This window comes from Tenebrio molitor, chromosome 2 (assembly GCF_963966145.1).
Source record: "Tenebrio molitor chromosome 2, icTenMoli1.1, whole genome shotgun sequence".
NCBI classification, from domain to species: domain Eukaryota; kingdom Metazoa; phylum Arthropoda; class Insecta; order Coleoptera; family Tenebrionidae; genus Tenebrio; species Tenebrio molitor.
Window position 1 is genome coordinate 31,688,210 of NC_091047.1, and position 14,231 is coordinate 31,702,440.

General features: G+C 33.5%; 2 protein-coding genes across 2 annotated transcripts; one reads left to right on the forward strand and one right to left on the reverse strand.

Annotated features, from left to right (window-relative positions):
- Window positions 1–1,700: 1,700 nt before the first annotated feature.
- LOC138124594 (uncharacterized) lies at window positions 1,701–3,381 on the reverse strand. The gene is made up of 4 exons (XM_069039682.1): window positions 2,815–3,381; window positions 2,535–2,756; window positions 2,120–2,481; window positions 1,701–2,064 (listed from the first exon to the last, which is right to left on the reverse strand). The coding sequence occupies exons 1-4, from the start codon at window positions 2,995–2,997 to the stop codon at window positions 1,743–1,745; spliced, it is 1,089 nt and encodes a 362-aa protein (XP_068895783.1). The 5' UTR covers window positions 2,998–3,381; the 3' UTR covers window positions 1,701–1,742.
- A 4,941-nt stretch (window positions 3,382–8,322) lies between these two features.
- On the forward strand, window positions 8,323–11,306 carry LOC138124933 (putative nuclease HARBI1). The gene is made up of 2 exons (XM_069040131.1): window positions 8,323–9,548; window positions 9,698–11,306. Exons 1-2 carry the CDS (start codon window positions 9,017–9,019, stop codon window positions 10,069–10,071), a joined length of 906 nt encoding a protein of 301 aa, XP_068896232.1. The 5' UTR covers window positions 8,323–9,016; the 3' UTR covers window positions 10,072–11,306.
- Window positions 11,307–14,231: the final 2,925 nt, after the last annotated feature.

Sequence of the window (14,231 nt, forward strand, 5' to 3'; positions counted from 1 at the left end):
TGTCAAAATTTTCATACCCCGCATTTTCCTTGTCTTCTTGATTACACGTTGAGGTCGTTAGTTTCAAAAATTCTTTACCGTTCTTTATACTTAATATACTATTGTGCCTGCATGATATTTAGTAAAAGAAATGTATTTTTCTTTATTTATAGGTAGCAATTTGATTGTTCCTTGAAACTGTGTTGATAGTTCTTTAATTATAAAGTGAACATCATATCCACTTAAGTTGTGAAAAACAACAGGAATGTAATGAGCATCTTTATAATTTAAGTTACAAGCTTGATGTGCTAAACCACGAAATTCTCCTGTTTGATGATTATGATCTCGTACTTTAATTTGGTTTGGTTGAAATGTTTGTTTGCAGATGTGACAATTGTCATTTGTTGTTCTTGTTGTTGTTGTCATTGGTGAAATTATTTTAAGCTGTACATCACAAAATTGTGACATTTCTTGCAACTCTTTAACAAACCACTGAATGCAATCTTTACCACGATAAATATTAAATTTAGAGAATGAATCGTTGTAAGAGCATTTTAGATAATAGGCTACACTAAATACAAGATGATTTTGATATATTTTAGAATTACATTTGGTAGAGTAATTATTGTCTGATGCTTTTTCTAAAATACTTTCTAAATCTGCGTATATAACAAAGGGAACTTTTTCTTTATAAGAATGATTTTCAAACTGCAAAAATTTCTTTGTTTCATCAGGTAATTTGACACAACATTGATTTGGCTTTAGGCAATAACGCAAATGGTTTTGGAGTAGATTGTCAGTGGTAAAAGAATTGAAACATCTCTCACAAACAAAACATTTATTATTATGATTTGATAATTGTTTAAATAACAAACGAGATAAATTTTTAATCCACACAAAGTGATAAAGTAAGGACTTTTTAGAAGCAAAAGACAAATTTGGTTTAGTATTAATTGGCAACATTAATAATTTGATAACTTTAATATCAGCTTTATGTGTTTGTGAACTTAAAGAACAAGGCAAAATTTTTGAACGCTCAAAACAATATAAGTTAATGGCAAGATTGTTATGTTTTTCAAACTTTCTAGCATCTTTAATTGCAAACTGGATATTTTGATACTTTAACACATCTTAAGAAGAAATTCTATTAGCGTTTTTCTTTGCAGGATACAAAGCAGATACAACTGACCATAAAAAACAAAAATTATCATCATTTTCAACATTAATTGCTGCATGTTTTTTTAAAATAAAATTTGGAACAGTTACAAACGTTGAAAAACCTATCTTTAATGGATCATATCTGTTAATATTTACTTTAAGCACTATAACTTCATGAAGAGCCCATCCAGAATCCTTTTCTGCAAACTCTTCTAATTTATTCATTAATTTATCGGTAACGTTTTCTTTGTACCACCGTTTTAAATTAGTTGAAGTGTCAATTGGAAAATTTTTTGTGCAAAAGCTTTTTATGTCAATTTCACCAGTTTGAGGTTTTATGAAATAAGCGGAGAAAATAACATTAACTTTTATCATAGACTCCTTTAAGATTTTTTTGATCTTAATTGAAAAACACTTAAAAGCTTTATTGAAAAAAATTAAAGGGTCTTTTTTATTATACCTGCATCAGAATCGCCGTTTTAAGCACGCCTGAGCGTGCGAAAACAGGCGATTCAAGCACGCCGAGCTTTAAAGGTTGTCAAGGAAACAAGGTATATAGGTAACATTATAACTTCATCGCTATCTTTATTGAAATAACAACATAACTAATTAAGGTAGAAATTCAAGGTACAATTTTCATTATTAGATATCTGAATCTGATTAGCTCCAGATTTTGTCTTCTGGCTTTCAGTAACATTATGTGATGTAGATGGTCTAGACACGTAGTTTATTTCCCCCTTAGCAGCAACTGAGACACTAGTATTTTCACCACTGACCATTCCAGCGATGAGTTTTGATACCTTCGTCCTGTTTGTGATGGATTCTTCAATATAACGCGCTGCTACTGTAGAAGACTTCCAACCAACTTCACGCTTAAGTTTATCTATGTCCATTCCGCCATTTGCCATAATTGTAGCAGACGTCCGCCTGAAAAAATACCATTGTTAATCTTTAATTTATTTATAGAATGACTGTAAACTACCTAAATGCATGACCAGTGTATTTGTCAGGGTCTGGCAGCTTTAAGAAACGCGCTACTATAGAGGGACATTTTCCGAAAGTATTAATTCCTACAACTTGGCGAATACATCTGCCAGATTCATATTTTAAAAATACTCTGTCGGTGTTAACATTGCTTGGGCGAAGAGAAAGATACTTTTTAAACAACTGAACGTATGGTATGCCACCGTCATCACCTACAATAACGAATTTCCGGCCTTTGTCCGTTTTTAACGGACGAATGTTGACCACCAACATAGAACCTTCTTCTTTAACATCAGACATTCGCAAATCACACATTTCTTGTCTCCTACACGAACCAAAAATTCCACAAATGGTGACAACCTGAAAATTGAAAGCATTATCTGACTTTTTTTAGAGAAAATTCATACACATACCTTTAAAAACAAGAAGCTAGCGTCAGGAGCATCAATGAAAAATTTTCGTAAATCTTCGTCTGTAAACACCCAAGACTTTTTTGGGTCGTGCCCCTTGTTCAAACTTTTCATAAATGCATGTAGCTTATTATATTTTGATATGTCTATCCCACTTTTTAATCTTAACATTGCCTGCAATTTTGAATGAATGCACCATACCGTTGAACATTTATATGTCTTAGACTGAAAAAAAAAGTCAAATAAGTATAAAATTTACGATTTAATCTGTTTATCAACTTACCATTTCCATCATATAAGCAAGCATCAACGTTTCATCTACATTTTTGGCTTTTTTCAGTTCCATCCACTTTAGAAACTTTTCATATTCCTTGATGTATGCGTCTTTTGACTTCGCCGGTATTATTCTTGATTCCGCTTGTTCGGCCAATGCTTGTATATCGGGTGAAATCTCTTTTTCACCCATTTTCCTCGATTTTTGCGACGGACGTAGACGTGGATGTGGACGCGAGAAAAACGTAAACAATTCTCGTAACTATAGTAGCAAAAATAAAAAATTATTATTTCTAAGTTTTTAGTGCGTAATTTATTTCCAGTATTTCAGGTATAATAAAAAATAGCGTAAAGTATTCGTGGATAACTGGTCTTTAAAACACTAGCTCTATTTCGAGCACTCCGGCTACGCCGTCGTGCCCGAAAACTCGCGCGTGTTTTAAAGACCTTGTTATCCACTCATACTTTAATATACTATTATATTTAATGTTGATATAAAACCAGTACGAATTCTTCCATTGAAAGTTTTCCTCCCGTTTTCAAAATTAAATTTAGTTTAAGTTTTTTTTATTTTAAACGATAATATTTTAAATATGATAATTGACAAACTAGATTCTAAAGAATGAAGTGACTCTAAAACATTATTTTTATGCAATTTGTTTTTTATTGCTTTATTAATAATTTTGATTGTATTATTTATATGAATTTGAAATTTATTTAACTCATCTATAGTTTTTAATTTTGAGAAATATTCACGTACCACTTTTAAGACTTTTACACTTTTACATAAACGTGTGACGGTTTCCATTGAAGTTTAATAAAGAAGCTGCACAAACAATGTCATTATTCAAAAAAGATTCTTATTAATAGTGAGATAAAAAGAATAAAATAATGGTGATATCATGTAAATTACCTAAAGTAAAAATAAATGGGGATATATTTTACCGAAGATAAGCAAAATGTTTCTTTCTTTAAAAGTTGGTGGGAGACAAAAAAGAGGGATGTAACAAGAGTGGGGACATTGAAATAAATATAACAGTAATTGGCTTAGTTTTATACACTTTGATAATTCGCCCCCCTGGAATAACAAGGTTCTAACTGGACACTTAACCATTTTGAGATATCACTGTTGCAATTTTACACAATCGATAATCAATATTACGAAAATCTTACATAGTAAAGTAGAATTTGCTTGAACTTGAAAATAGGATCATTAGCTTTATACCGATATGATAATTAGATGGATATAATACTGGTTTACATTAAAACTAGAAGTGCGTAAATGTAGATGGAACTTTGTGAAGTTAACTTTTCGGAAATCTTGAATAATCACAGTTCTAACTGCCTCTTACAACTTAATTAAGTTGAAAACTCAAAGGATAATAGAGCTGCTAAATTAAAACAGTGTTAAGTAAAAAAAAATTATTATTGTAATGTGTAACAAAATAGTATATTTCAAACCAAGGTAAGAAAGTGGTTTCTTGCAGACCGCAGGCAAAGATTATAAACCGAGTCGTAGACGAGGTTTGTAAGTGCCTAAGGTCTGCAAGGACACTTTCTTAACAAGGTTTGACTACAATTTTTTTCCCTACCGGCACAACTTTGTTGAAAAAAGTCAAAAAAGATGGTTATATTCGTGATTAAAACGAAAATTTTGAGAATTGAATAGTAGGCTGTGTTATTTGTTTAATTAACTTGTCATCGCATTTGAAGATGACTGATCTACCAACTTGCTTTATTGAATTGGCTTTCATTTATCAATAACTTATTTCACTTTTGACACTTTTGACATTTGTATTTTGGTACAGTTTTACCATAAACATTTCATGATTCACTTTCTTACCTTAAGGCGCGTACAGACTACGCGAACCGAGCATGTAATGTAACATGTAATGTAATGCTCGTCGCAAAATTGGTGCCACGAACAGCCGACGAACCGAGCGCGCAACGAACAGCTTCTATACTCCGTTCACTGATAGATCGCACGCCTTTTCACAGGCACAGAGACGAGTGTCTATGCTGCAAAAAGTCGAATAGCGCACATAACATTTGTTTATCATTAATACATACTCGAAGAATAAATAATTCAACTTCATTCAGATTCACAGCTGTAATTCTGTTAACAACATCATAGACGTAGGAAAACTACTGGCGAGACGCGAGAGTGCACGTTTCTCAGGTCCTCTCGGGCTGTTGATGTTGCTATGGAAACTTAAAAAAACGGGCGTTGTTGAAAGTTGGATTTATACACACTGAGGCGTGCTTTAATTAAGTAAAATAGGTTACCAATAAAAAAAAATATAACCATCACGGGTGCTGTGCCCGTATTTCGGCGATTGTCAGAATAAAATGGATGCCCGTTTTGGGGCCGATTTCTAATTTTACCTGAAAAGGTAGGAGGTTACAAGGAAGGGATTCGTCGCTAAAGTGTGCTTTCAAAATAAAATTTTCATTCTTCGGCGAACGTACAAGTAGTATCTTTTTTCGAGATTTTTGGTCCTATCATTGTCAATAATTTGTCAAAGTCTGTAGGAGACATTCTTGTAAAATTTTTATAATGTTCACTGACATGTTGAAATTTTAAATCTTGCATAAGTTCATTACCGACGCGTTTTCTATAGAGTTCGGTTCGCCACCAACGTCGCCGCTTCTTCTCTTTTTTAATCACCCATCGTAAAATAAAAAAAAAGGCAAAGCCATAACTGCACATCTCCGGAGAAAGTAGCTAGAATGTTGGTTGTTTTTTAGTTTTGGGCCCGAAAATAGACTTCGTGTCATAAAAAAAAAAACTAATTATAGTTTAAAATAGTTATTTTTGTATTAAGTGCGCAAAATGATTGTTTTTTGTTGGGGCATGAGAATGAGTTTTTGGTCGAGACCGTCAGGTCGAGACTTCAAACTCATTCGAATGCGTCAACAAAACAATCATCTTTCGCACGAAATACAAACACTATTTTTTCTACAACAGCATTTTAAAATTTTTGAATTTTTTAATTTTTGTCAAATTTTCCTTGGATGCTAAAATATTCGTCAAAAAGTTTCCTTGGGTGCTAAAATATAACTATTTTAGCATCCAAGGAAACTTTTTGATAAATATTTTTTCACTATCAAAAATGACATACTTTGCGACTTGATAACGATGCATAAATGTCACGTTTTTTTGACGGTTGTAGAAAAAAATTAAATTATAATCGAAGGTAAAATAATAAGACCTAATTTTTTTATCAGATTTAACAAATAAGGTCGCGTTATTTTTGGCAAGATTAATTCCAGAATTCAAACTTTAACGTTAATTATTTATTTTTAATACTTACAGTTATTAAAAACAATTTGGGAATCTGACAGGCGTAACATGCAATTTTATTCGTTTTTGACAGAAGACAGACTAGGAAGACGATTTATCCGCGATAAACATTTTTGATTGGATGAAAACAAGCGCTGAACACCCACGTTTGAAGTATGTGGGAATTAATCTGTAGTAATATAACAATAATTGACTTAAACATCGGATTGATTTGCGAAGCTGATGGCATGCTCCATCTCGACTTATGCATTTTTACAACAAATTGACACAATTCGCATTATTTTAGAAAATGTAAAACTTATTTATTAGTTACTGTAAAGAGTTGCTTTAAAAAATAATAACCTATTTATTTTGTTCAGCATAAATGAAAACTACAGTGTTTCATTTGACAATCAAGACCGTTTAAATAAGGGACAAAAACTAATTGTAACTGAAATTGTTGGAGATTAGATTTATGAGTTTATGACTGTGGTCAGCTCCCTTTGTTGAGATGCGTTTGTGAATGGCGCTTTGTGTTCGTCAGAAAACCGACAGTGAGCGGAGCACTGCGAACCTTTCGTGGCGCGCATGCGCTCTCGAGGTTCACAGCTTCGCCGTCCAAATCAGACGAACGCTTCCTTGGCAACCCATGCTATAGCATAGGCTCCAAAGAAAACTCGATTTATTTTTTAAATGATCGCTCGGTACTTTTAATTCGTTAAACAAACTTCTGAACTAACAATATTTGCGTTAATACTTGCCTGCCTTAAATTGAGATTGCATATCGAAAACGCGTATTCTTTTTGGAGATTTTTGGGTCCTATTTTGGTTAGTAAATTCTCACCGTCTGTGGGAGACATTCTATTAAAAATTTTATGCTGTCCGCTAATATGTTGGAACTTTAAATCTTTATAAAGTTCGTCGAGCCTTTTTCTCTTTTTTCATCAGATTCCACATAATTCTTACTGCATCACTACACAGAATTGAAGCTAACGGTTTTTCGTTATCACTCTTATCACATACAGGTCGCTAAAAAGTATCGATACAGCTAAATATTTTCAAAACGGTTTAGCAGAGCTCGTTGAAATTTGGCACACAGCTAGAAGTGTTTAAATTCTATAGGCTGATATTTTTTTCAATTTTATAACATCTTTTATTTTGAAGATACAAAGCCAACTTGATTTTTTTTAAATGGCACGAGAGGTCAAATTTAACACCGTTAAAAAGAATATTTTTTTGTTTTGGAATGTTTTTTAGCCATTGTTAATTCTTTGCCGCCTGCACTTTGGCCAAAAAATTAATAAAAGTAAATAATAAGTGTAGAAGTAAGATATTTAACTGAAACAAATACATAAAAGATAAAAAGTTTAAACCCGAAATACATAATTTTTAAGCAAAAAAAAATTTTCAAAATGGCGGCGATGTGAGCATGTGTTACATCACTGAATTCGCAAAAAATACTCTTTCCAAAAATATTACATTTAAGTCCCCCGTGCCATTTAAAAAAAACCAAGTTAGCCTTGCATCTTTAAAATAAATAACGTTAAAAATTGAAAAAACTATCAAATGATAAAATTTAAACACTTTAGCTGTGTGCCAAATTTCAATGAGCTCTGCTAAACCGTTCTGAAAATATTTAGCTGAATCCATACTTTTTAGCGACCCTGTATAATGTAGCTGTAATGACACGCAACCTCGGAACTATCGAACTGAACTGAGACGATTATAAAAAAAAATCACTTAAAAACATAACGCACTGAAACATACAAAACTCTCCATCCCACCAGTAGTTATCCTATGCCTATGATGTTGTTTACAGAATTACAGCTGTGACTCTAAATGAAGTTTCAGTACAGGTATTTTCAATAATTGTTATAAACTGTTGTTGGAATTATTTATTCTTCGAGTATTAATGATATAGCAAATGTTATAAAGTGTAGACACTCGTCTCTGTGTCTGTAAAAAAGCGTGCAATCTATCATCAGTGGACAGAGTATAGCTGTTCGTTGCGTGCTCGGTTCGTCGGCTGTTCGTGGCACCAATTTTGCGACGAGCATTACATTACATGTTACATTACATGCTCGGTTCGCGTAGTCTGTACGCGCCCTTAGCGAGAAAGGTGAATTTTCTCACCTCAAATGAGGTATCCACAGCCTACATTTCTAACCGGTAGGGAGAAAAAATGTTTATTTTATTCAACATTTTATTTAAAAAAATGAAAATATTTTTAACTCGGGAAAAACAAAAAACATATTATTAAGAATTATAAATTAAGAAATGTTTTAAAGAAATCTTGATCCAACTGAGGCATGCTTGGCAACATTTTCTTTATTGATTCGGTTTTTTCTTTGGAAATCTCTTTTTTTTTTGGAAACGGTTGTGGGATTAAATTGGCAATTTCAGGAGGCGTCTTCGGTTCTATTACTTTTTTGCTTCGACGACGTGTTAATACAGGAACTGCAGTACTTTAGGACACTTTGAGAAAGTCTTCATCGAGGTGACTTTTTTTGAACGCGACTTCCGTTATGTCGTTAAAGTGCTAACTTTTGTAAATGGCACATTGTCATATTTCAGTTGTTTAGAACATTCTTCGTAGTTTTTAAAGTCTTGTCGCCGGTTGCACAAAAATTAATAAGCCATTAATCAGTTGTTAACGAATAATTAAAATTTGACAACTGATTAATGGATGCTTAATCGCTTGTTAACGGTTCATCAAATATCCAGCTTGATTAATGATTAACGGCCAATTAAGGCTACTTTGCGTTGCACAAGCAATAATCGATTGTTAAACACTCATTAACGGATGATTTATTTAATTAGTGACAGTTGGGCAATTAAAGAAGAACTAAGTTATATTTTACGGTTTTTTATTACGTAAGTTTGTAAAAAATATAAAATAACTAAATAATAAATAAAAATATACAGGCACATGATGCTATCTGACATATCTTCTTTGTCAAGTGACGAAGATGATCAAGAGCCACTACGAAGACTTCCGCGACGAATTCGGTTCATCTGCAATAGAGAAAATCCATTTGACCTTCACGATAACGATTTTAAGAAACGATTTCGTCTAAATAAAACAACGGTGATGAATTTACTGCATTTAATTGGGCATACACTTGAACCAAGAACTCACAGAAACAAATCTCTCGATGCACGTTGTCAAATTGTAATTACACTTCGGTTTTATGCCACAGGAGGCTTTCTTGAGTTAATCGGCGACTGCATGCACATTCACAAATCGAATATCTGTAGAGTAATTCGTCGTGTTACTTGTCAAATAGCACAACTTTCTCGACACCACATAAAAATGCCTCATAACAATCAGGAATTGATGGCAATAAAACAAGGATTTTTCAACATTGCTGGTTTCCCATGGGTTATAGGTGCCCTCGACTGCACACATGTAAATATGCCAATGCTGAATTGTATAGAAACAGAAAAGGATATTTCAGCATAAACACACAAGCAATTTGTGATGCGCAGTTGAAATTAATGCACATAATTGCTCGTTGGCCAGGATCTGTACATGATAGTACCATATTTAATGATTCCCCTCTTCCCGTTGAGTTTGGTATGGGTCGATATGGTAATGGTTTCTTATTAGGCGACAGCGGGTACCCATGTAAACCACATCTTTTGAGTCCCGTGTTAAATCCAATAAATGCCAGCCAAGAGGCTTACAATACGGCCCATATTGCTACTCGTAATACAGTCGAAAGATTTTTTGGAGTTCTCAAGCGGAGATTTCCTTGTTTAAGAAATGGTCTGCGACTCAAATTAGATACCACTGTGAAAGTGATAGTAGCTTGTGGGGTGTTACATAACATCTGTAAAGAACAAGATGACGATATTGAGAATTATTTTGAAGAAATTGAAAATGAGGAAGAAGATAATTTCACTTTCAACGAACCCAACGACAATAACAATGTAAATTATTCATTGCGAAATGCATTAATTGCAACAGTATTTGCTAGATAAATAAAAGTACAATATTTTAGTTTTTTAATTTATTTATTTCCAAACGAATTTTTTTAATTTGCAAATTTAAAACAATTCGCTCTAATTTTTCATTTTTAATTTTCTCTAAGTAATATTTTCTTCTTAATTTTTCACGTATTACCGTCTTTTTTCTTTTTTTCGAAACGGGTTTGGGTCGGAGTACGGCCACGGGAGCATTAGTTTCTTGATTAGAGGAACCAGGTATGGGATTAGGGATTTCAATTTCATCTGGTAGGTACGAGTATACTCGTAAACAATAATCGAAATTAGTATAGAAACATACCTACTTATTTCGACCAGTAAAATTACTAAAGTAATCAGCCGCGCAGTCGAATTCGTTTTCCAACGGTTGGACGTGGTCGCGAATACTGGCTAGCAAGATTTCTTGTTCAGCAAACAAGACAAGGTCTGCCCCTGCTCCCACAGTTTTAAACAGTTCTCTCTTAAAATCATTTTTAATTTATCTATTATTTTTTATAAACACAGTGATAAACAGGAATGTTTACCACTACCATGATTTGAATATACTAAAAAAATTTGGTGTGTACTGTTACGTTATTGTTTTCTTTACCACAACAGGTGAAAACTTAAATTTCCCAACTACACCGGGGAAAATTTAAATAACGATTTTCGTGACTGATTGTCTCCAGGTCCGGCACATACGCACACTAACGTCTCGAGAGCAAGACTGTAGAAAAGTATAAATGATGCTTTACAAACACGGTGTTATACCAGGTGTTGGACAGAAACACAGATGTTATTAGTAATTATGATTAATCCTCGTTTCCTAGCTATACAGTGAGACAAAATAACAAATTAAATCCAACCTAGATGCCACTGCGGACGATACACTGTAGTCTATGAAAGGAGATACCAGGATATAACTCAAATGTTACTCCGAAAACCAAGTTAAAGCATTGACTCTTATGACAAAAAAATTAAACAAGATTAACAATTCAAAATGTAAGGTTAGGAAGTGAACTGAAGAGAAATGAAGTGATCCGAAATGATACGCTGAAGGCGCTTAACACTAGTAAAATTTACAAAAAGTGCCGGTACTACCAGGCTATATTTAAGGTTTAACAATTCAATGAATTTAAAATGAAACTTCCCTTACACCGGGCCTGAGGCTTGGATTCCAAAGAGAGTCCCGGGAAGAGTGAGCTGGAGGAAGGTCCTCCGAGTCCCTCTTCCGCCGCTGGTCTATCACGCCGTCCGTATCCTGGAAAAGTCCTCGGGGTCCTTCCTCCCCTCGACCCTTCCTAGGAATAAACGTAAGTAAGTCAGAGTTAGCCCCGGTGTAAAAAAAGGTTAATGAAATGTGATAAAGTTAAAAACCTCCGAGAGCCAGCTGGCGCGTCGTTTCTGGCGAGGTCACTTCAGGTCTGATAACGTGAAACTACGTAAAAGAAATGAACCAAAATGGCGGACTGAAAAAGAAAGACGATGAAGGACCTTGCCAGATAAGAGTTGCTCCTGGACTTGGACCTGTTGCACTGAGAAAACACCCCCTAATCTCCCCCTTTGAACACAACACCCACACACGGATCGGTCGTAAACCTCTGACGAGAACTAGTCGAGAACCTCTAACATGGCGTCTGTTCCACCTTTATATCCTCTCCCCTCCTCTCGCAAATTTGTCGCGGCCGGCACCGGAAGTCGGGGTCCGAGAGCCCGTTCTGGAACGTTCTCGAACCTTCTTGCATTTACGATTTACCGCGAAATTTAAATCGTAACAGTACCTTATCAGAACTCGCGGCATGTTTTTGCTTCCTGCTTCATATTGTTCATATGTTCAAATTAAACAAAAATAGCTAATTGTTATTAATTTTTTGCGATTACAGTGATTCTACTCTTACATGCTGCTCCGCCACAGTTTTTTTTGTTTGCCTTTTTTATATTTTTACTAGCTTTTACCCGCAGCTTCGCCCGCAAATTTCAGAATGTTTTAAAATTATGTTTCTACTTTCATGTATTGTGATAAACGCAGTAATTTCAATATGAAGTTTGTCTTTTTACGAAGAATAAATAAAACTTTACTGTAGACTACTTTTTTCTTCGACTATATAAACAAAAAGATCAATACGATAAGAAACTAACACTATATTCATGAAAATACGCGAACATAACACTTTTATTTTCAGTTGTAATCTTATTTAGATCCTCCTATTGTTTGATTGTCTCGTTTGATTTCAAATACCTGCCTTTTGATTTTTCCGGTATTAAGCTATTTGAAGCTTGTTCTGCTTCATTTAAGACATCTTCCGGTAAAACACAATCATTCAAACACATTTTGCGAAATTGCTACTTTTATAAACAACCAAATGTAACTATGACACCTGAACATATCATGCAAACGGGATTTCCAACTCGAAAAAACTTTTTTTGTGCTTAACAGGCTTAAAAATGATAATAGGGGTTGCTTTTTGTGGGTGTCAAGCGGCGAAGGTGACGATATACTCAGAGAATGAAATAGGGGTGAAGCGGCGAAGGTGAGGGTATTTCCAACTCGAAAAAACTGTCTTTTTTTCTTAACAGGGTTGAAAATGGTAGTAGGGGTTGGTTTTTGTAAAATTAAAGTAGACAGTAATTTTCTTCTTGTTTTGAAGATCAAGTGTACAAAATTTCATCAAGATCGGAGTAAAACTGTAGATTTGCATACAAAATATATAAACAGACATTCAGTTTTATAATTATACAGTCTGTGCATTCTCAAACTCGAACATAGGCAATTAACATTGTATTGAACGTTTTTGCTGATTCCTGTTTGCCAATTGAACTTACAGGTAAGGTAATGGTATCAACAGAAAGATAAAATTATTGCGCTTGAAATGATACTAATAATAAGATTAAAGGTGCTATTTTTATTTTAAAATACTAATTTAAAACTTGGCGATTTTTAAATATGACATGCCATGATTTTCAAATTGGACAGCATTTGTCAAAAAATTTAGTAATTTGTTGCGTTAAGTCAGCAATTTTTGGTAAATTACTGTCAAAATTATTTACGGAAAAATGAATAGTTACTCCATACAGATTAAGACAAATTTCTCTTGAAGTACAGGAGCGTGCTAATGACCGTTGCTTTCTGTCGACAATTTGCTTCACAGACGAATCTACTTTTACACTAAATACCTAACGAACCAAATGTTCAAAACACGAGATATTGGGCTCAAGAAAACCCTCGAGTAAATATTCCTACTAGAACTTGGTATCCTCAAAAAATTCATATCTGGGCTGGGATTTTTAATAACATTTGAAATAAAGTGAAATTTAAATTCAGCAAATTATTTAGATTTATTATTAACTAAGGTAGGAACTGCATTGTAATTTTTTCAAAGAATTTATAATAAAAACTGCTTAAACTGTTAATTACTTTAATATCATAATTTAATTCTTTAATAAATAATAATAATTTTTTTATTTTGATGTATCGAAATAATGGCATAATATCTATAAACACAGTGTTAATTGCCTATGTTCGACTTTGAGAGTGGACACCCGGTATATACTTAGATAACTTTATCACTAAATTTAACTTTCTTCATTATTGATTGTTTCTATTGTGATTATAGCTCTTGTCAATTAACTAATATAAAATAATCAAATTTTACGTATCTAATTAATATTTTACTCCCCACTCATAAACAAACAAAACCCCACATATTCATTTTTATAAAAGTTTTCATACATTGCAATTAAATATTTTAAGTTTTTTATTGACTGTATATGTGACAATAATAACAACTTTTTCTTCTTCTTATTAACAACTTTCAGATCTTCAACAAATTTCTTCTGATTTTTCATTGTCGTCATCTTTACTTTTCAATGAAAGATATATTTGTTGTTTTGCCAACGTTCCCCCGACTAATCATAAAAATTGTTTTTCCGTCTCTTAACTCCTGATTGAGAGTTGTAATGGCCTCTTCAGTGAATTGCGATGTAAAACGCTGGGGTGAGGATGTTTTAAAATCCCCACAATCAACCACAACTTGTTTACCAAACTGTGCATCCTCTTTACTAAACCGATTAACTTGAAATTTTTTATCAACTTCCAGCGGGCTTGGTTTTACAAACGGCACGAAAAAAGTTGCTTCATTAACACTTTGCAAAAATGAACTCATATCGACGCGGACAAC

Excerpts from the sequence above, each read along its gene's own strand:
- LOC138124594 (XM_069039682.1), bottom strand. The coding sequence starts at position 2,997 with ATGGGTGAAAAAGAGATTTCACCCGATATACAAGCATTGGCCGAACAA. Across the intron at positions 2,482-2,534 it reads CTAGCTTCTTGTTTTTAAAG|GTTGTCACCATTTGTGGAAT; the intron begins GTATGTGTATGA and ends TTCAATTTTCAG. Across the intron at positions 2,065-2,119 it reads TACACTGGTCATGCATTTAG|GCGGACGTCTGCTACAATTA; the intron begins GTAGTTTACAGT and ends GTATTTTTTCAG.
- LOC138124933 (XM_069040131.1), top strand. The coding sequence starts at position 9,017 with ATGATGCTATCTGACATATCTTCTTTGTCAAGTGACGAAGATGATCAA. Across the intron at positions 9,549-9,697 it reads AGAAAAGGATATTTCAGCAT|GCGACAGCGGGTACCCATGT; the intron begins AAACACACAAGC and ends GTTTCTTATTAG.